This window comes from Patiria miniata, unplaced genomic scaffold (assembly GCF_015706575.1).
Source record: "Patiria miniata isolate m_02_andy unplaced genomic scaffold, ASM1570657v1 HiC_scaffold_6, whole genome shotgun sequence".
Lineage (NCBI taxonomy): Eukaryota > Metazoa > Echinodermata > Asteroidea > Valvatida > Asterinidae > Patiria > Patiria miniata.
The window spans coordinates 12,355,648-12,377,536 of NW_024037073.1; the positions used below are offsets into that span (position 1 = coordinate 12,355,648).

General features: G+C 38.9%; 1 protein-coding gene across 3 annotated transcripts in view; it reads right to left on the bottom strand.

Annotated features, from left to right (window-relative positions):
• Positions 1-21,889, bottom strand: part of LOC119743182 — a 33,134-nt gene that overhangs the window by 8,537 nt on the left and 2,708 nt on the right. For 2 of the 3 annotated variants that reach the window (XM_038219563.1, XM_038219564.1), the window contains exons 2-5: positions 15,663-15,849; positions 9,616-9,792; positions 4,457-4,683; positions 1,983-2,136 (exon numbers count right to left, since the gene is read on the bottom strand). In XM_038219563.1, coding sequence (XP_038075491.1) covers positions 1,983-2,136; positions 4,457-4,683; positions 9,616-9,792; positions 15,663-15,849 — 745 coding nt within the window. Of the gene's footprint in view, positions 1-1,982; positions 2,137-4,456; positions 4,684-9,615; positions 9,793-15,662; positions 15,850-18,972; positions 19,255-21,889 lie in introns of those variants that run through there. The other variant, XM_038219565.1, reaches the window with a different exon arrangement.

Consider the following 21,889-nt stretch of genomic DNA (forward strand, 5'->3'; position numbering starts at 1 on the left):
CACTTCCTTGGCAAGCAGCAAATTTCGGGGTTTTGGGGGGTTGCAGGGGGGGGGGGGCACTAGGGATTTGTGGGGTCATTCCCCCTTGGCTACGCCACTGGACGGTCTGACCATAGATCTAAACACAACGGAATACAATAGTCAGGTGATAAAGAATGTACAGTTTTGATTTTTTTTTCAGTTAAAAATGTGCATGAATTTTATAGATCACATCCTTCAATGTTTCATGACAAGAACTTCTGCTACAACTTTTATGTAGGCCTATATCAAGCCCACGGGAGCGGGGGTGCTGTGGGTGCTGCAGCACCCCCGACTTTTTGGATTGGGGTGCTGGAATATGTTTCAGCACCCCCTACTCCCGGGCAAAAATGTGTTCCAGCCAGCAGTGTTCTACGACGTTGAAATTGCGCCGCTGCGCTATATATTATGCTTGCTCTACAAATATCTCCTTCGTTTTGTTCGTTTCTAGTTTTGCCGCGGCTAAGCGCGGCACTTCGAACGTCTAGCACAAAGTAACACTGTAAAATATCAAGAGGAGGTATTTTCTAAATCTTCAGGCAGTGCAGAATCGATATTTCTCTCAATGTATCTATAATCATGACATGTCTATGATATTTTCCGCCATGCATGATGGAAGCTTTGACCCGAAAGCAATAACCTTTGTCATGACAATGGCGGCAAAGTTGATTATGCTTGCCAGGATTTTTTTCATTCAATCTTTCAATAGGGGCAAATGTCCATATCTTTTCCCTGAAGGTTTTTCTTTTCATTTAAAAGTTTCATTGACGTTGCTAGCAATCTGTACTCAACATTAACAAAAAGCAAGGTTCACACACACACTCCCAAACTAATAGGAGTGGGAGCGGCTTTCATTGAAACTAATCATGCTTCACGCCAATTCCAGTGTAGTTTCGCTTTAATAAAAAAGCTATTCAAGTTTTACCCTTTCATAAAAACTCAGTAGACCGATAAATCCCTGTCTAGATCTAGCCCCAAACTTGCCATCTACCGATCATAAATATAAAGATGCATTTGGTTTGTTAGTCTTTTATATTTGCCATTTCCAGTAACAAACAAATAACACTGCAAATATATCGAGAGTTACATCGTTTAGGCCTTTTTATGAACAGAAATTCATCCGCTTCCAGTGGAACTATTTTGTTTTAACTTGAACCAAAAAACATCCTTTCAGGTTTTATAAGTTTAAGTATATATACATGTACTTCAGTATATTTCATCACAGTGCATCCAGAATCCAACATTTTCCGGGGCCTTAAAGCAGGCCCCTGGCCCTGTGGCCCCACGCCGTAAGGGCTCGGAAAATAAAACAAAACATACACGACGGAATTTACTAAATGTAAGAAAGCAGCCTTGCAACAATATTATTTACATGCGATATCATGCATAGTGATACAATTCTTTTTCCAGAATTAAATGGAACAAGAAATGGAGATAAAAATACAGGGTCCCCACTTTTCAGTACAGTAGAAACGTTATAGGAGCAACAGTATATTCTAAACAAACAAGTGAAATAAATTGTCTTTATAATCTCAAAAAACTTTTGCTAAAAAGTAATATGCAAGTGGCCAGGAATCACCTCAGATTGCACCACGGAGCATCCATATTCCAAAACTTTTAGGGGCCCTTTAAGCCACGCCGTAAGGGCTTTGCACTCCGCGTTTGCATTAATTTTGTCCATCCTTTAGAAATTGCAGCACCCCCTGGCAAAAGTTTGTTCCAGCGGGCTTGATATTCACACCAAGTGTCGTGCCTTGGACTGAGTCCATGCACGTTTCAGACTCCCGGACCCACGTCTTTCTACCAAGTGGCAGGATATTATAGTGTCCATGCACAATTGCACATGAGTGAGTCATCCAGGCTATGGGTACCATTTCAGTTATTCCCGATGGACAGCAACTTGGGTTTCCCTTGACATACTGTATCAACCTGTCACACCACATTGCCAACATCTGGATACTCACATGCCGTTTGCGACTTTGCTCATGTCAATATCCTGATAGAGTTGCCCAGAGAAGAGCGGGGTGAGGTTGAGTGCGGTAGAGCCGCTGATAGAGTTCAGACGATTGAAGAAGAAGGACTGATGGGACGGGGTTCCTTGGCCCGACTGTGAAATATCTGAGAAAAAAAATCAGATCAGTAAAAAGATGGATGGTGTAAAACAAGGATGAAGTGAGCAAGGATGTATCTATCTTACTAGCAAGAGATTTAGTAGGGATGTAATCAAGGCCATCACAAGTCCTGTCAAAAGAAACAGTGGATGAACAATCAGAAAGGAATGCCTTTGTCAAAGCTCATGTGAATGTGAGTTGAATTGGGACTGGAGAACTTGTGATGGACTTGCAGGGAAATTGCAGGGTTTTGTGAGGGACTCGACTTACATCCCTGAGATTTAGTCATCACAAGTCAATCACAAGTCAATTATTTTGCACAATTGGCTCGCCACCTTTTAATTCCCGCCTTAAAACTTTTCATTTCTGAACAAAAAAACAACAATTTAAATAGTCTTTTATTCCTATTTTAAGGTTGAACAAAGAAATGGATCATTGGAGTGGGTTTGAACCTGCGACATGAGGATAACCATTCTGGTGCTCTACCGACTGAGCTATCGCAAGCCTGATGTTGGCAGCTTCCTCATTTAGTCAAAGCCATAAACCTGTATGCCAATGTAGCCAGGGACCACGCCCAAAGTCGTGATGCCAGCAACATTAGCAATGGAAATAGCAAACGGGGATCACTCGGCAGATAGAGGATACAGCTTTTGATCACAAATTCGCAAAGAAACCACATCGTCTTTTTTTCATGTAATTGCACAGTAACAGACTGCCAAGAGCTGACCCAAACTTTGAAAATTACAAAAAGGAAGCCTTCGTTTTGACAAAGTGGTTTTTGATTAATTGAGTTTGTGTTCATCCCTTGGTACTTGTGAGCTGACGTACAATTTGATTTGTAATTGACTCATAATTGGCTATTGATATCCTGGGAGTTTTTCAAGGGGAAAGAGGGAGTTACCCTTCAAGTCATCAGTTAGCAGCTTTTAGACATGTATGCTTAATTGTTTTACAGAGAAACTTTTCTGAACAATGCATTTTACATTGGCTTAATTACTTGGATGGCATGAGAGGACTGGATAGCCTAACTTTAACTCTTGAGTTACCACACAGTAACCAGGATTATTACCTCTGCCAAGGAGGTTATGTTTTCATTTGATTTTGTTGGTTGGTTGATTGGTTGGTTTGTCTGTTTACAAGATAACTCAAAAAGTTACGAGCGGATTTGCATGACAAATTTTTTAGGAGTGGTCCTTGCTACAAGTACAAATTGATTAGATTTTGGAAGTGATCCGGATCTGGGTCTGGATCCATGATTTTTTTTAAAAAGGATTCTTTACCATTTATGCGAGTAATTTATTTGGGATGTCAATATGGCGGGGAATTGTTTAGCCTGGCGGAGGTTTCGCTCTCTGAGTGCTATAAAGTTAGAACTGAATTGTCTGTATATATAGTGGCCACATAAGGTAGGTGTTTAGAGTATTGAGTTAAAGAGCTGTAAATTCATGTTGTCTTTGAATATTTCCACATGATAAAACGTCCCAGGACTTGATTCCTTCAAGAAACTGATGCTTTACAGACCAGGAAAACATTCCAGGCATGGCACCCTGCACACCAAATTCTGATTTAAATGACACTTAATATGCCTCACATACTTGCATTAGGTTATTGGATAATGCAATTATTTAGTTGCCGCCTGCAAATAGTAACCCCCTCCTAGCTTGAGAAACTCCAGCTCCAATTCCTGATGAGCATTGGAGCTGGAGTGTCTCAAGCTATAACCCCCTCCAAGCTTCAGGAAATGGGCATTCACACTCGGTCAGAGACGACAGGTGCACCGTAACACTCTGATCAAGTTCATCTGTGGTACCGTGTGGTTTTCAACCATCCCCCATGGGGCTATAGACTGTATGAAATATGTTTAACAAATTGATTTCAATATGGCCCACGGGATCAGGTAACAAGTAATGGGTCACTCAGTGTGATGACATGATCTGAAAAATCTGAATCAACCGAAAGTGCTCCAACCAAGCCAGACATTTCTTTTGATGGTGGTTTTCACCTGATACATTGATAACGCCACAGTTGAAAAAAAAGGAGTCTTTAATTTGTGGCATGTCTGAATCTTTGATTGTTTACAGAATTCTAAAAAAAAAAACTTGAGTTAGAAACTTCTGTTGTTGTGGCAATGCATTCAAATTTCCAAAAGCCTATTTTTTAGGCAAAGATAAATTTGCATGACGAAACATGCAATCACTCAAAACCATTCAAGAAAATAGGAGGTTATGTATAAATAGGGGGGGGGGAAACAAGAAGCTTATTGTTTTGCCTTTTTTTTTCAACAAGACTATACTCAAATGTCTATTTTTGTAAAGACAAATGCTTACCACTGATATAACCCTGGTAGTAACGCTTAAGCAAAGCCATAGTTTTAGGCAAGCCACAGCTGCGATGGGCTTGTGCCCTGGAAGTTGAGTCCAGGACCACCGTTAGAACCGAGAGGGGTCGCCAGGCTGGCTCTCGACCTTTGACCTCCCGAAGCCTCCCTTCATGCTCTCGGTCAGCTGCCGGCTTGGGCATGAACTGGGTGTGGTAGTTGTGGAGGTCCTGCATCCTGTGCAGAGATCAGGTGAAAGGAAGATGTGATAAGTGAGGCATTCCAATCCGTTGCTTGCACCAAAATGTGCCATGTCAGTGATGGCTTAACTTAAAGTCCGGCTGGGGAACAGGGTATGGGACACCTAAGCAAAGTTCATTATGAGGCAGGTAAACGAATAAATACCCATCTCCCAAAAGTTAGACAAATTGTCCCATCACTTTTTTTGTGAACATTTCATCTAGAATTTCTGACAACCAAGTCAAGTTTGTCTTGAAGCGTCAGTAGCCAAAACTTTGTCCACAAAACTCTGATAAAATAAAATGTGGTATAGCAATGTGAGCTTATTAGCTAATAATGTTGGGGTCTTGGGATGATAAGAGGAAACTTGCATGGACACATTGATAAGAGCAGCGACAAAGCCATGATAGACAGCCCAACAGACAGACAGACAGACAGACATACCGACTGAAGGTCCATCAACAACCAACAACTGCATATCATGGACATTTTATTTTCAAACTCAAAAGTACAAATGATTTTACGACCCTTTTCAAAAAGCTTGAGTTTTAAAGTGCTGAAACATGTCCACTCTTTTCACCTTAAGCCCGGTTCATACTTGGCGCGAAAGCGAAAGCAAAGCGAAATTTGTGGCGTCAACAATACATTCAAAGCGCGTCCACCATTGTTGACGACATGAATTTCGCTTCGCACAAGCTTTCGCGTGAAGTATGAACCGGGCTTTACACATTCCTGACTTTTCGCGACAAGGATGCTTATCTATTGATAAGTTACGATAATGAATCAAGGGATCCATGTATTAAAGTGTTTTTTTTTAAATGCAATACTTTAGATACACCTTCAATTTTAATCTTTATAAAATGAGTGCCTTTTTACTTTTTATGCTATGTGAATTGCCATATTTATGAGCAAAAGTGTTATCTGCGTTTCCAGAATATTCAATTTTTTGCTGCGGTATAAATTTCTGTTCTTTGGGGGCTGATTCATTGTTGTTCCAGTAAGTCAGCGGAGCAAACTTTAAGCAAAAAATCCTGACAACTTTTTGGCTGCAACGTTTGAATAGAAACACCCCTAAATCACACTACAATGCTCTAAGTTGTCGGGGGGGGGGGGGGGGAATGGAACATTTTTAATAATTTTTAAAAAATAAACATTAAAAAAAGATTAACAATAAGGGATGTTTGATAGTTTTTAAAAATTTCAGAGGAAATGGAAAGTTGCATAAAATATATTCCACTGTCTGAATAATTTCAGTGTCTGCTCTCTCAGGCCGGCTTGCAAGGGTAGTTAAGCTCAGTATAATTTTTATGATTCATTGATGCTGGTTCAAAATGTAAATAATCTCGGGTAGACTTCCCTGTAAAGCTGCAGACAAAGATATCATCAGTGTGTCAATAATACAACATTCTTCACTTTGCCGGTTTTGATAGAGGGGTGCAAGATCAAACCCTTTGCACCCCTTTATGTAGACACAGCTCTACCATAGAATAAATGCTCAAGTACCGAGGCATGTTTGTTTCATCAAAAAAAAAAAAATGGCAGTGCATTTTGCCACTGATGAGAGATCTTTACCAGAAAAAAACCCTCTATGAACTTTGAACATTTCTGTACTGTATGTCAGTAATTGAAATGTGCAACCGAGTTGTACTGTATGCATCTAGCAGCTCGTGGGCATCAGTCCAAATCTTAATATCATTAACCGAACATGTACAATGAATAACAAAACCTGGGTCGATTTAAAATGAAAAGCTGAAGGAACTTTAGCGGTGCATGGTTTTGGAGTTAGGGGCAAGTTTGGCAAGATTGGGAGTTATCCATTCGAGTTAGAGCAGCCAGCTACTTCTTCAACTTCGTTCTTTTACACCCACGTAATTTTCTAAATTTTATGATTTAATTTGTAAACTTTTGATGGGCATTCTTACATTGGACCAAGTTTTATTTCAGTGTGATGTAAGTTTTTAATCTGGAAAAAAGTTCTGTCCTCTTTTACTGATAGCCTGTAACAAAGACAAGTCTGGCCTGCACTCTACCTACTCAAATGAAACTCAAGTTGTACAATTTTTGAGAACTTAATTTTCACCCTTTCTGAATTTCCATGCAATCAAAGCAATTGAGCTTTGAAAGTTATTGAGGATGTCACTTAATTGTGTTATGTATTCTTGAAGGAAAGGGTGTGCCTGCCAACAACTGTGTTTAAGAAGCCCAAGAAAAATCATGAATAATAATAATAATATAATAATAACGGCAATTTATAACGCGCCGGTATCCGCCATAAATGATGCTCATGGCGCAATACAAAAATTCGATCAAATCAGAAATAACAAAACAAGTAAATTTAACTAAACAAGAATATTGTGAGTGATCTGGAACAAATAGGTCTTCAGGGCCACTTTAAATTCAGAAACTGATGAGAGACTGCAAATGGCAAGGGGTAGTTTGTTCCAAAGATGAGGACCTGCGTTAAGAAAATGATAGAAGAAGCCAAAGAAAGATCGTGAGTGAATTCTAAAATGAGACACTACTGGTGAGTTTTACAGTTCGCAAAATTGTTTTTATTGAACTCTGCATGCTGAGTGTATTTTTGTCAGTTTGTGTTTTATGGTTCTATCTCTAAGGCCCAAAAAAAAAAATATTCGGTCTCTGGTCAGACCAAAGTTCCGGAATTGACGCGGCCACGTGGCTTTTTTTTTTTTTTTTGGCCTTTTTTTTTTTTCCTTCAAGCTTGGATTGTACAGACAAGGTGGGTACTATTTTGCTTTTTTGGTGTCCTCGTGTACATTGGTGTCCTCCATAATTTGCCTTGGTGCTTTCGATCATTTGCCTTGGTGCAATTTCCCATTCCTTGGTGCTCTGTGGTAAAAAAAAATGAGAAGGTGCGGAAATAGAGGGCGCTGTTGGAGCTACCGCTGAATATTTTGGGGAAAAAAAGATCGACGCGCATGGTTAAAATCGACGCGCGCGCTGACCAGAGACCGACTTATTTTTTTTTTTGGCCTAAACAGACAGCTCGACGAAAAGCTACAGCCAACCAAAAAGCTACAGCCAACCAATCCTCCACTTCCAAATGAAACTATCACCAGCAAGTTTGTATTAGGGCAATAGCTCTTCAGCTTTTCCATAAATTTCCTTTCTCTTTCTTCAGTGGCTATATATACACCTTATTTCCACAGTTAGGTTATTCACGAGGTGTGCACCAGGAATGTTGAATGATAGTTTCCTCTTAATCCGGTTATTACCCTGATACAATCTGCTCCCAGACTTCCTAATCTTTCTAGGCATCAATATTATGGCTAGATCTCCAGCGGCTACATGGGTTATTTGAAGTCTACACACAAGAACCCCACACTTAATCACTATTATAGTGTAATCTCTGTAGTAAAATAGCCGGAATGACTGTGGGACAAATCCGATTCCTTCACAAAACACTTTTTTTTCTTGGAGGGAAGCCAATCAAAGAAAATCAGGTTTGGAGGTCAACACATTTAATCCATGGGGCATGCAGGGTGAAGCTTTTTTTCTGAGGTCGTGTGTTAATCATGTACTTATTTTGCTTGAATGAACACTGGAATTTCTATTGAAACTATTCTGTAAAAAAACGTGAAGCCAGAAAGCACCGTGACGATTTTCTTCTGAAATGAAAGCCAGGGTTCGTTGTAGGCCTCAAAGGTGGATCCAGACTCGCGAAGTTACTTGGGGGGGGGGGCAGAATTAAGGGCTCTCTTAAGTGAAAAAAGGCCTTATTTGAGGCAATTTCGGTCACTGCGGGGGGGGGGGGGGGGATCTTCCACTGGGCCTACAGCAGACATAAAGTGAGTTCAAACAAATAGTCAGTGCACTAGGCTGCATCGAAAAAATCCCGTTTTTTTTTTCCTTCAAAGCTGAAAGTCCACCCTTCTCAAAAAGTTGGTTTACCCCCAAATAACTGATGGGATAAACTTTGAAATGAATCAGACAAATGCATGGTCTCAATAGTTCCTCTTGCATGCTCATCAAGAAATAAGAAACACAAAATCGTGATTATAACAAAGCAACCAACAGTGAACAAATTAAAATATATTTTTTTCAAATTCAGCAAAGGTTATTAAATTGCTCCAGTAAATGTGTTTTGTTTAGCTTTACGACTGCCGTTTTAGTTTTGTTGAAAATTCCAGAAGTACCTAAGAAAAGCTCTGGAAAGTACCTGCCTGCAAAGCCGGCTGCAATTCAGGAATTGCAAGAAATAAGTAGATTTAGGATCTTTTGACTGCTCTTCATTAGTATTTATCTACAACCATGGTATCCTGTTGCATGTTCCAGTCATTAATACATGCTTGGATGGTAGGCCTATTTATTGGTGTGTATCATGGATTTAAAGGAAATATACAACATTTGCTTTTTTGCTGCAATTTTCAGAAATGGATGGATTTGGGGGTAGTATTTTTTAGCAACTATTGTTACACTGACTTGTTTGAAGATGTATGTTCGTAGATGCTGGAAAAACCAAAAAAACAATCATGTTCCTGTTGTCTGGTTCCCTGACCCCACATAAAATAAAACGGAGCAATTTATAGACGTCTGGGAATTGTAAGGTCAGGGAACCAGTCTAGCTGGCTTGTTCCCATTCATAGGTGTGTAATCGATTGTAAACAAAATGCACCGCTAACTAAATTTGGTAAATTGGGAGCAGTATTTGTAAAAAGCCAGTTTTTCCAACGCTGGTCGGCCGACCAGCGTTGGAAATTGATACAAAAATATCACTTTTCTTGAAAATGTCAGGACACCAGAGGCCATGATTTTACAGGATGCTTTAGACTGTCATTCACTAACAGTCCAGTAAGGAATTTGATAATAATTTTTTTGTTTGTTGTTTTGATGTTAGCAAATGTTGTATATTCCCTTTAATGTCTTGTTGCCGGAAGTTTTTCATGTCAGCTACAGAACTGTACCTACTTTTCATTTTTGCAGACCACATCTGCATATTCGGTTTCCATGGCAATCTCTTGGGGTCCTTGGTAGTACTTCCAAATGGCTTTCCGTCTGTAGCTGTTCTTTGTGACCAATTCCTCCGACTCTGTTCGATCAAGTTGGTTGACCCGAAACCTGCCCGGGCAGCTGACTGTGATATTCCTGCCATGCGATAATACAAAATAAAAATAACCAAACAATTACTGAGAAAAATGTGCAAGTCCCTTCTTCTGAATTTTCATTAACAAAATGATCTATAGAGTATTTTAAGTCTTCATAACCATGAAGAAACTTGAAGGAGAGATGTTTGCTCTTTCTTTCTTTCTTTCTTCTTTCTTGACAATGCTGATGAGGGGCTTGGGAGGGGGAGATGTCCTTTCCTCCAAAATAGACATTATTTATTTTCTATGTCCTCAAAAGTGTACTTCACCTTAAACCTGTTACTTATTTTAAATGTTTAACTCAAGATGACAAGTTGCCAGGGAGGTGCGAATGGGATAATTATTCTTCATTAACATCCATTCCCAGAGCTTTCTTCTGTTAACTTTAAAGTTCAAATTTCACATATTTAAGTACCACTTTTCAAATATATGAAATCTGAATTTTAAATATAACAGAAGAAACTTCTGGGAATGGATGTTAATCGAAAATAATTATGTGCATTTGGTGAACATACAATATATCTGTCATGAACGGCACCACTGAGAATAATTTTCAACATTCAAATGTGTGTATAAAAAAATGTCAGGTCTCTTTAACTTCCCACTCAAAAAAGAAATATTTATATCACTTGATTTACAAAGGGTTTACCATTTGTGAATAGAATTGAGAACTCCCTCCTTAAAAATTCCCAGCTATGTGATGACCTGGGGAAGTTCTAAATCATCTGTCCTTTTTCTGAAAGTTAAAGTGAATCTTTTTCTCACTAGGGCTATAAAACAAAATCTGGCTATAAAAAAAGACTATTAAAGGGAATGTACATCATTGGCTTTTGCTGTAATTTTCAGAAATGAACTATTTGAGGGGTTAGTATAATAGATCAAATATTGTTACACTGACATGTTTGAAGTTTTGTGTTCGAAAATGCTTGAAAAACCAAGAAAAACAAAAATGTTCAAGTAGTCTAGTTCCTTGACTCCACTAAAGATAAAATGGATCAATTTATAGATGCCGGAAAATTGTAAGGTAAGGGAACCAGTCTAGCTGGCCTGCACCCGTTCATGAACATGTAACCAATAGAAAACAAAATTTGGACTGAAAAAAGTACAGTTGGAGCAGTAGTTGAAAAATAGTTAGGTTTTTCCAACGGTGGTCGGCCGACCACCGTTGGAAATGTATACAAAAATACCATTTTCTTGGAAATGACTTCACACCAGGTGCCATAATTTTACAGGATGCTTTAGACTCTCATTTACCAACATCCTAGTAAGGTATTTCGTAAAAACTTGGTAGTTTTATTTTTCGATGTTTGCAAATGTTGTATATTCCCTTTAAAACCCATTTTGTTTTTTTCATTTTAATCTGTTTTCATGTATACATACATCATGGCAAATGCAGCCGTGCTGGGTGGGAATCTGAAGAATGCATAGTGCAATACTTTGATCAAGGGCAATGGGAAACACACAGTTGAGAATACAGAAGCTGCTGGGAAAGTGGGCAGAGGCTCGTTAACTTATTTTTAAAAAAAATGAAGCTAGTTATTTCAAATGTGTTTGTGAAAGAGAGAATATCTTCAAAAGTATTTAAGTGTGTGTTTGGAGTGGTAGAGGTTTCTCATGCTTATGAAGCACGTACTAGATTTAATTCTAACATGTTTAAAACCATTTTCTGGTTCATATATATGCATTTCTCTAGAATGTACAATGTATTTGCAACCACTCCCTGGGAAATGAGCACTACCAAAAAATTTAAGATCTTCGCTGAAAACTCCCCCAAAGTCAAAGTCTGAGGAATTTTCATAAGTACAAAACAATGGAATGTACAAGCTAAAGACGCTTCTTCCAAAGAGACATCAAGTTGCTGCTTCTGTCTGTCAACAACACTTCAGTAGCCCCTGACTGCCAGATGTTTTTGTGGATATACATTTTCCAGTGGCCTAAGACTTGGTCATGTTTAGGGAAACATAACGTTCACTGGCACTACTAAAGACTGTTACAGCTGTCTAAAAACAGGAACCATCCTATTATAGTTTAGACTTGTTACAGTCCAGCTTGCAGTCTAGTCTCTCCTTCAGAGTCTAATTAAGACACATAAGGCTTTTTCAGTTTTACAGTTTGTAAAAAGTAGTAAAAAAACTAAACAAGTGTATGAATTCCATGAGATCGGTACTAATATCCACCTTACCGTATATACACACAATTATATAGTGGATGTCACTGACTGGGAATCAAACCCAAAAAGCTTAAAAGGTAATTAATGTACAACATTTGCTTATTATGCTGTAAATTTCAGAAACGGTTGGACTTGGGGTTAGTATTTTACAGCAAATATTGTTACACTGAATGTTGTTTACGAATGTGTAGCCAATTGCAAACCTGATGTGTAGCCAATTGCAAACAAATATATGTGGAATAAACTAAATTTGGTATATTGGGGGCAGTATTTGAAAAAGTAAGTGGTTTTCAACAATGGTCGGACGACCTTCGTTGAAATTGATACAAAATTTCACTTTTCTTGAAAATGACATCTTACCGGGGTGCTATGGTTTCACAGGATGCTTGAGACTGCTATTCACTTACAGTCAAGAAAGGTATTTCAAATGCTTGCAAATTTTATTTTTTATTATTAATAGAAGTTTATTACCTTTAAAGGTGGAAAGTAGAGCCATTGACCATGGAGGAATTGACCAACTTAATTGCCAAAACAGAGTTTTCCTCTTTGAAGGGATATATAAGGGCTCGGAGGGGTTTGGTGGCTTGGGGTATATGGGACAAATTGAATTTCTTATCACCTGGGTTTAGGCTCTTCTGAACCTGACAAGTTCATGCAGCTTCAGAGCCCAGATTGGGTGCTTAAAGGGAATATACAACATTTGCAAACAACGAAAAATAAAACTATCAAGTTTTTGCGAAATACCTTAACAGGATGTTGGTAAATGACAGTCTAAAGCATCCTGTAAAATTATGGCACCTGGTATACTGTCATTTTCAAGAAAAGTGGTATTTTTGTATCAATTTCCAACGCTGATCGGCCGATCAGCGTTGGAAACAACTGGCTTTTTATCAAATACTGGCCCCAATTGACCATTGCACTTGTTTGCAATCGATTACAAACCTATAAACGGGTACGAGCCAGCTAGACTGGTTCCCTGACCTTACAATTCCCCCAATGTATGTAAACTGCTCTGTTTCTTCTTATATGGAGTCAGGGAACCAGACTACAGGAAAATGATCGTTTTTCTTGGTTTTTATAGCATTTTCGAACCCAAAACCTCCAAAAAGTTAGTGTAACTATATTTGCTTTATATTTCCGACCCCCCAATTCCACCCATTTCTGAAAATTACAGCAAAAGCAAATGATGTATATTCCCTTTAACTCTTGGGGCTGCAGCTATCCGGCTGCCTTGGGGAAAGGGTAATCAGTAACTCAGCAGCTGGACCATGGATAATTAAGCTCTCCAATCCTTGCAGCACAGAGGAATTAGACACATGTGATGACATTGAAAGGTGGACTACAGAGGTACTCTGGGACACTGCACTGTATGCAGGGAGTATTAATTGCCGTCATTTTTCTCTTTCTCTGTGATTCCGTTCACTACTGGTCACATACTGTGAAGACAGGAACCGATCCAGGAACTTCGGACAGTTTGGGGTGGGGACAGGTGGGGGGGGGGGTTATAAGGGAGGTCTGACCTTTAGTGCTTATAACCCAGGGTTGGCTTATTTTTATGTGTCAGCACCGACTTTACGACTGAATGTTTGCGGAAACTAAGCCTCATGTTTTTCAGGGTGGGGATCCTAGCTGACCCCCTCCCAGCCCAATAAATATGCACTGCATCCCATATCACCTGTGCTTGAGATGACCATTTTTCCTTCCTCCATGAGATGACATAATATCCGAATACCTACGAGTGTTTAGCATAAGCAGTACCGGTATCTGAAAATTTCTAAAATTTTGCCCCAAAACAAAGACATTTTAGACATTCTAGGGTTCAACATGAATACACCAGGCCAATCAGATTAAAAAGAAATGATGATCATTTCATCAGGGCTGTGAGCTCTACAAAATCTCTCACTGTGCTGTCAAGGATGCATCTTCGTGCAGCACACTAACAAAAGAGCAAATTTAATCAATTTTTGTTGTTAACTGAGAAAGATTGCTTTCAAGGCCTCTGGGAAATAGTTTTTGCTTCCATGAATTGGCAGATAAGCAATAAAAAGAGGACATAAAGATGGTTTTTATTAATCAACTTCTCTGGTCAGCAGGAATACCTTCATTAATGAAGTCCCTGCTGTTATGGCTACTAGTGCCATATGTACCCACCGGGGGTGTTGCTGAGCAAGCTTAATACCTGACACTATGTGTCCCTATAGCAGCCAGATGTTTTATATTGACCATGAAACTGATGGTGTATTTGTGCATTTGAGTTCAGAGGGACCAGCGTACGTATGCGCAAATTGTAACAAGAATGACATGGACCAGTTCTGAAACCTGATTTTTTTTTTTTTTTTTGATCTGGGGTTTTGAAGAACTACATGCATTGTCAAGAAACAGATAAATTCATTATTCAGTCAGAATAGCCCAACGTTTCAACCCAAGAGAAATGTATCAAAAGAATTTACTTTTGAGAAAGATTGTTTCCAGTTGGCAACAGTTTATCATTCCACCTGTGACATGCATGCACCTTATAGGGATCAAATAGAAATGTGTTGAAAGGGGGCTGCTGGTTGAACCCCCCCCCCCCCTCCTATAAAAAAATTAATTAAGACATCAATTTATTCATTTATAAATGTGTTCCTATTTTTTATAAGTTCATTTACTCATATTTTTGTTTGCCCATTTGCCTATTTGTCAATTAGTTCAAATGCTCGTTTTCCTTATTTTCATCCATTTAGTTGTTACATTTCTATATTTGTTCAGTTTCACATTCATTCATTTTGTTCATCCAGTTGTTCACTTGCTCATTAAGTCATTTGTTCATTTTTACATCTGTTCACTTGTCAACTACGTGTAATCCCTTGTTCATTTATTTCATTAGATCACAGGTTCATCAGTTCATTTAAGTGCTGATTAGGCCACAAAAAAAGTCTCCGGTTTCTGGTATGCGCGCTCGTCGCCGTAGCCATGCGCGTCTGCGAAATGAAAAAGTTTTTTTTTTCAATGAAAGATGATGTCTCAAAACCGCCAAACTCACTGGTTTGACTGGAATCCTGCTGCTGCACAATTTTAATGTGTTTTTAGATGGGGTTATGATCGAGAATAAGCTTTATGTGGCCTCTCTGGACTCCCATATATTTGCACTAAGTGTAGTCGGGCACCATTTGCAGTCATCAGTCGACATTTGAAGCAAAAAAGTCAGGTAAAAAAAAAAAAAGCCGCGTCGCCGCACCACTTTTTGGACAAGCTCCATACCAGAAACCGGGGACTTTTTTTTTGGCCTTATGCTCATATGTTCATTTATCAGTTGTGCATTATATGTGTTCCCAAATGGATCTCTCCAAATATTCCTGAAGTAACTGTCCTACCTTGTTGTGGTCTATAGAATACCCGCTTGCACACAGTACAAACATCTATGATACGCGTGCAGAGCCGACAATTATTTATGCAAAACAGCACCATGTCTTGACCTTCAAATTCTGACCATTCAGTGGGCACCTTCTATCGGGTCTTCAGAAACTTTGTTGTATCATAAAAGCATGGCAGCAAATTGACCAATGAGCAGCTTAGTTCAGATTTCTGCAGGAAAAGACATCACAATCCCTAAAGTTGACTCCGATTGGCTGGCGCGGGTTACTGCATTGCTCACATTATCAGACCTTTTCGCGGAGATATCGTGCGGGCTCCGTTGAACAACAGATGATACTCAGACTAACCTTGTTGCGGGATTGAATGACGAGAAAGAAGGGACCATATTGCACTCCCATCCTATCCGCTCCGGGCACATCTTATCTGGAGCCTTCAGGTTGGGCAACTGACAGACACTGTCACTCCTTGGTCCCATCTCATCCAAAAATAGCCTGTCGGTCATGTTCTGCAGCAACCAAAACCAACGCTTTTCAGCTGAAAGACATAAAAAAATAATAACATTTAACCTATAACGAGGGTAGGAGGGGGTATTTTTGATGGGGGGGGGGGTTCTGATGACTAGGGTCGATTATGCTGCAAACAAAGTGTGGTCATTACAGTAAGATCTCACTCTCTCAGTTACACAGGCTGTGCTGGAATTTCCTTATAGAATTCTCCCCCATCCGCCCATCTGTTTACCAGTAAGTGGGGTTATATTTGACCCGGAAGCAGGAAAAAACCCATAAGTCAGACTGGGGTTGATGCTACGCTGCAAACATAGCAAGTACATGGTCATTTCATGAATGACTATGGTTCACATCTCACTCTGTCAATGTCACTTACACTAGGCAGTGCAGTTTCCTTATGAGGTCAAATACTCTCCCTTTTACCCTACGTAAAATTTACAAACTCAAATTATCTAGAAAAGGTACCAGTATGACAGCAGTATAGCACAAATAGAAAGGTTCTTTTTTTTTTTAATATGACTTGATAGAAACATGGAGGAAGAAAATAGAACAAGTAAATGCTATTGATGTTTGAAAGAGGCACTTCTTAGATTGCTCATTTTAAGATAAAAAGCAACCTAGTATTACTTTGAAATAAATTTTTAAACATAGTTGGTACTAAACAACAGTGCTCACGACTACAAGTTCAAGTACAGGACAGAGATTACACGGACTGTAAGACAGATTCATTGGAGCTGGAAATACCACTTGCGTGCCAGTATGTCATTAGAACATACTTGATCCAATTATTAGCAGATGACTGAGATGTTCAAGACTTCAAGTGATTTCTTACGAGCAGCAATTCTCATCTTTGCCATATAGAAACTTCCAGCCTTATTTATAAGGGGCCTAATTCACCACTGCAGCAACGCCTGTACATCTCTAAAGGCATAGGATCAGTTGCATTTATCCAAAAAAGGAACCTACACCAAATTATTATCAAAAACCTTACTTGGATTAAAGATCGTACTGGAACTGTCAATTATTCCTTCTGGCTTGCTGTCATTTAGAAGCAAAAGAAGCAATGTACATGTAGGTGATTTCCAACGATCAGTCATTCACTGATTTTTTGAACCAAAAAAATGCTACTGACGAGTGACGAAATCGTACGTGTTGTGCATGGGCTTTAAGTTTTCTCAAAAAGTGTAATATCCTCCAAGCTGAAACTTCAACAGGTATAGATTGTGAACATTCTTCTTTGGATTTTGCGTGGTGTTTTGGATACGAACAAAAAGCATGAAAAGCAAATGATCCTAAATGCCTCAACAGTTCCCACTGGCCAGAACAGGCAGTTTGTTGAACACACAGCCTCAGGGTCGAAAGAGCCAAGAGTTTGGTAAGACTGAGAATCTCTGTAGGGCTTCACAAGTTGAGAACATCTTTGTCCTCATCTCAGCGGTTCTGCAAACATTACTGAGCCTGTAAATGCTGTCTCTTTCATAAGTTGAGGGATGAGGGCCAGTTTGAACATGTAAGGATTCATTGTTTGACGGAACTTTTAAACTGTGATTGGTTTCTCAAGTACCCATGCCTGAGGTACTATCAAGCAAATCCTTCCTCAACAATTCTGTCACATACCTATTGTATCTTAATCACCCACCCCAATCAACATGTATAGTAAAGTTTGCAGACTGATGAGGATAACATAAAAATGCACATGAACTGACAGTAGGTGTACCTACATGTATAGCGATCACAGTGGAACTAATTAGTCCTCTTTAAAATGATGCTACCAGAATCTGAATGTAACTTTAAGGCCCTCGACTAATTGAGCCAAATAGTGTGTTTCTAACTCTTGCATAAATCAGTATGGGCTCATAACATATAGGCAAAGGAGTTCTTAATATAAAATGAACACATTTCTGTTTATTCCGACAACTGTTAGTTGAAGCATAAATTATTATTATCATTAGGCCTATGGTTTATTTTCCATGTTATAGTAGACCATAGGCTGAACTGCACAGTGGATTACAATTATACCATAAAAACATATTAATTTAAAAGTATTGTTTACTTCAACTAAAATTAAAAAAAAAACAACATTGAAAAGGTTAAATGATTTTTTTTGAAATTGCTCATTGAAAACCAAACTTCGCCCCGTGACACAAAACACAATCACGTAATCACTGACACCATGATGGAGGAATAGTTAGTTCCTGGAGGAAGGAACACTGCAGGAAAGAGTAGGCCTACAGTAACAGTGCACCATGTCAGCCAAAAGTTCATCACATTTACGTTACAACTTGAGACAATCTCGAGTCATCACAAACCAATCATGTTAAATCACCAAGTTACATGAATGCTTTGTCACTTTTATATGGACAGCTTCAAGACAGATTGACTCATGACTGACTTGTGCTAATGTGATAACTTGTGGTGTCTCAAACACCATAAAAGCGTATTGTCAATACTTCATTTTCCTAGCTGTATTCCAGTTTTTTGAGAGGCTATCAACTCTGGACTCCCCCCCCCCCCCCTCAGATCTCGGCCACTGAGTGAGAAAAATTATGAAACTCGGTGCATGCATAGTAGAACAACTTTGAACATACCCAAGAAATTTCATGACTATAGGTTAAATGGTTTTGGAATTATCGGCTAATTAATTATTCATATGTACCAACGGTAATTTTGCTTTGTGTACACTACATATGGGAAAATTCAGTTTTCATGGCACACAGCACCGAAAAAATTTGCTGCGCGGTAACCCATAGTCGGAATGTTATGTTTTTGGTATCAAAAGATGCGCAAGACTCGAAGCTTAAAAGTCAGGAATAGTTGGGTCGGGAATACTTCTTTCTTTTTTTGCAAGGGAATCGCGGAAAAAGTTGAGGGGTCAAGAAAAAGAAGGGAAAAAAAGGAAAACTACTGATGCAGAAAAAGGCCAATGCATATTATGTGCCAAGAAAATACACAACCACACCAACTAATTAACAACCCAACAAAATTTTTTTTTTATTTCAATATGCAGTTGTTTGACACAATAAAAATATATACACAAACAACTCCACAACGACAGCTTTTTTGCGTAGACAACATCCAGGTAATTTAATGGCCGCTGAAATGTAATTTAAAAACCTGTATCGGATACAAGTTTCTGCATCCACAGACTTACTGTATACTTGCACACCATTCTGATGCAACTCTGTTGCTGGCCATACATGTACATTTAAAGAGTTGGGAATGAATAACAGCACACAACATGTTATGTAGAGGGCAAGCCAGGCCTAGATGAAAGGGAAGTGCTTATTATGGCCTCATTCAGCAGGGCCTGACAGACTGCACAATGTGATGAGGATTACTTCAATTAACCCCACTTGACAAATCTGTGATTTAATCCCTTCCCCCTTGGGCAGTGGAAGGTGTTCATCAGGGTCACATCGCAGGGGGCCAGGAGGTGTACTGTCTAAGATACTAGACTTATTTCAAGCCTTTTTTCACCGAGGCACACCTCTACAAATGAAAAAAAAAAAAAAAAAAAGAGAACAGATCTCAGTCAAATTGAAACGTCAGCCATTTTGTGTACAGTACATGCCGGTGTACTTTACTTTTTCAGAACAGAAACTAAATAAATGATTACATTACTTTTTCCTGTGATACAGGTTTTTGTATTCAAGTCTTTTGGCCAAAGATTGGATTTGGCTTTTGTTCCCCTCATGTAACTGATCGCGATTGCTAGCCAGTGATGTCAAGCCACTGCAGCAGCTAGAACAGGGCACTGTATTTGACTCATCTTGTCAACTTGCATGCAACTGGGAAGTCACAGAAAAAAGAGGAAATTCAAATCTTTCCAAGACTTTGTGTACAGTGTTTTTGAATTTTAATGGCACACGTGGGAAGTAAAAAAAAGGAGGAAATCAGCTAATCCGGGGAAAAGTTGCATATCTGTCCAGTCAATATATGCCCTCTTCCGCCGCCACAGGGAAACAAAAATGGCCAGTCTCAGACCGAGACAATTTTTTTTCCAAAGGGAAAAGGAGAGGGTGTCAAAAGTACAAAAGGGTATTTAATGATGTGATCTGGACTCCCAAAAATAAAGCCATCATTTGGTCTTTGCTGAATTTGATGACTAACTGTAGCTATAGTCAGGCGCAAACAAGTCTACAGCATGCACCTTAAAATGGTCATGATATGAGTACCATAGTGGAACTGTGTAATAATAGCCCATCATGCACACCAATACACCCTGAGTTGTTTGGCCCTTGCTCTATGCATAGACTACCGGTACGTCTGTTTCTATACATGTTTCTATACAAAGTGATAAATTCGCTAAAGCCTGCCAAGAGCTCCAAATGAAACCTCTTAGGCTCTATACACAAGGAAAGCATAACAAAACTGTCCGAGTTTAATGAGCAGGAATGATCTTTCACATAATGGGGAAATGCATAAAAGGAGAGTCCATAGTACAACAATGTTTCATCAATTAGGACTATCCTTAGTCACAAACTCCCTATTGGAATAGTATGGTAGACCCGTGGACCCTTGGAGATCTGCAGACCCCTATTAGGCCCAAAATTAGATACACCGCACAGGTCACCACTCACCATTTGGATGGCCTCAGGAGGTGCTTTTAGGGTGGTCATCTTTGTAGGGAAAACTGAATTCATGCAAAAGTCATCTTTCAACCCACAAAAATTGTGTGGCCCTGCCATAATTAATGCTTGCAGGGCAGACATGTTTGTATAACTACTGGCTTCCGTTGGCCGCATGTAACTCTACAAAAATAACTACCATAAAGTGAAGCTGTTTATGATTCAGCACATCCATGACAACATTCCTGCCTAAGACACCCCCCTCCAAAAAAAACACGATTAGTTTGGTTTTACAACTGGTTTGGAATGTCGATTGACTGATACCATCTCACTGCATGTGAAATTGTGTAGGTTTCAAACCTATAGCTGACACACTATTTCAGACCTGGGCATTGTTTTTTGAAATCACAAAAAGGTGAACCTCTTCCTTTAATGGAAAAAAAAATCTCCAGTTAATAGTTAATGAAAAATAAAATCAATAAAATCAAAGAACTTACCTTGAGCAATATGTTTTTTCATCATAACATTTTTGATTCAATATAAATCCATTAAAATATTGAAACTTACATTTAAATAGCACAGTTTGTCAATCCAATTTTTCTTCTTCAACATTAATGTCATGCATTGCATTGCAAACTAGCCATAACAACTTGCAATAGTACCTTTTTCTGTATTTTAATCAAATAAACTTTCCTTTCTGGCCTAGTAATGATAAGATTCTGCTAGACCATCTAACTTTCCAGATTTAGTCAGCGCACTCAAGTCTGGTATGAAGTTTACAGTTGAATTATATGTCCTTACTTACTTGAGTACATTGTATTTTTACTGCAATGAAAAGAACATCAAAATGTTTCTTTCATAAGTGCACTGCTGCTTGAAACACCCAAAAAACTTGCATCTTTGTCCCTTTAATATTAGTGTCCTCAAAAGACTATCCTCTTGAGGACAAACCCCAAGTGACCTATTATATAAACATCAAAATAAACACCAGCCATGCAACCCACTCTGTCCAAGTGGTGACCTAAGGACACATCTGCATAGTTGCTGGGCACAGAGCCAGTAACAGGCTATGCCCTTCAAGACCATGCTGGGTTCTTGTTGTTAAAATTGGGAAGGCTCATCAAAAATGTTAAAAACCCTTTCTAAAATCCCCCCCCTAAAAAATTAAATTCTGGCAAGAAATACTTTAGAGAGGAGTGTGTAGGTGACTATTGTTTTTTCTTTCTTTTCTTTTTATCCACTGCAATACAGTTAGATTAAAAGTTTGTTTATAACTATTTTTTTAATTTGATCTTGAAATTGAAAGAGCTGAGGGAATTTGTCGAAAATGTTAGAAAGCCTCTTAACCCCCCCCCCCCCCCTCCAAAAAATATCAAATTCTGGCAAGTAATGCTTTGAAGAGGAGCATGTAGTGTCCTTTGCTTTTTTTTTTAATTGCATAACATTTACTTTTAAAAGTTTGGTTTTAATTATTTATTTTTTAATTTGAGAAATGGAATT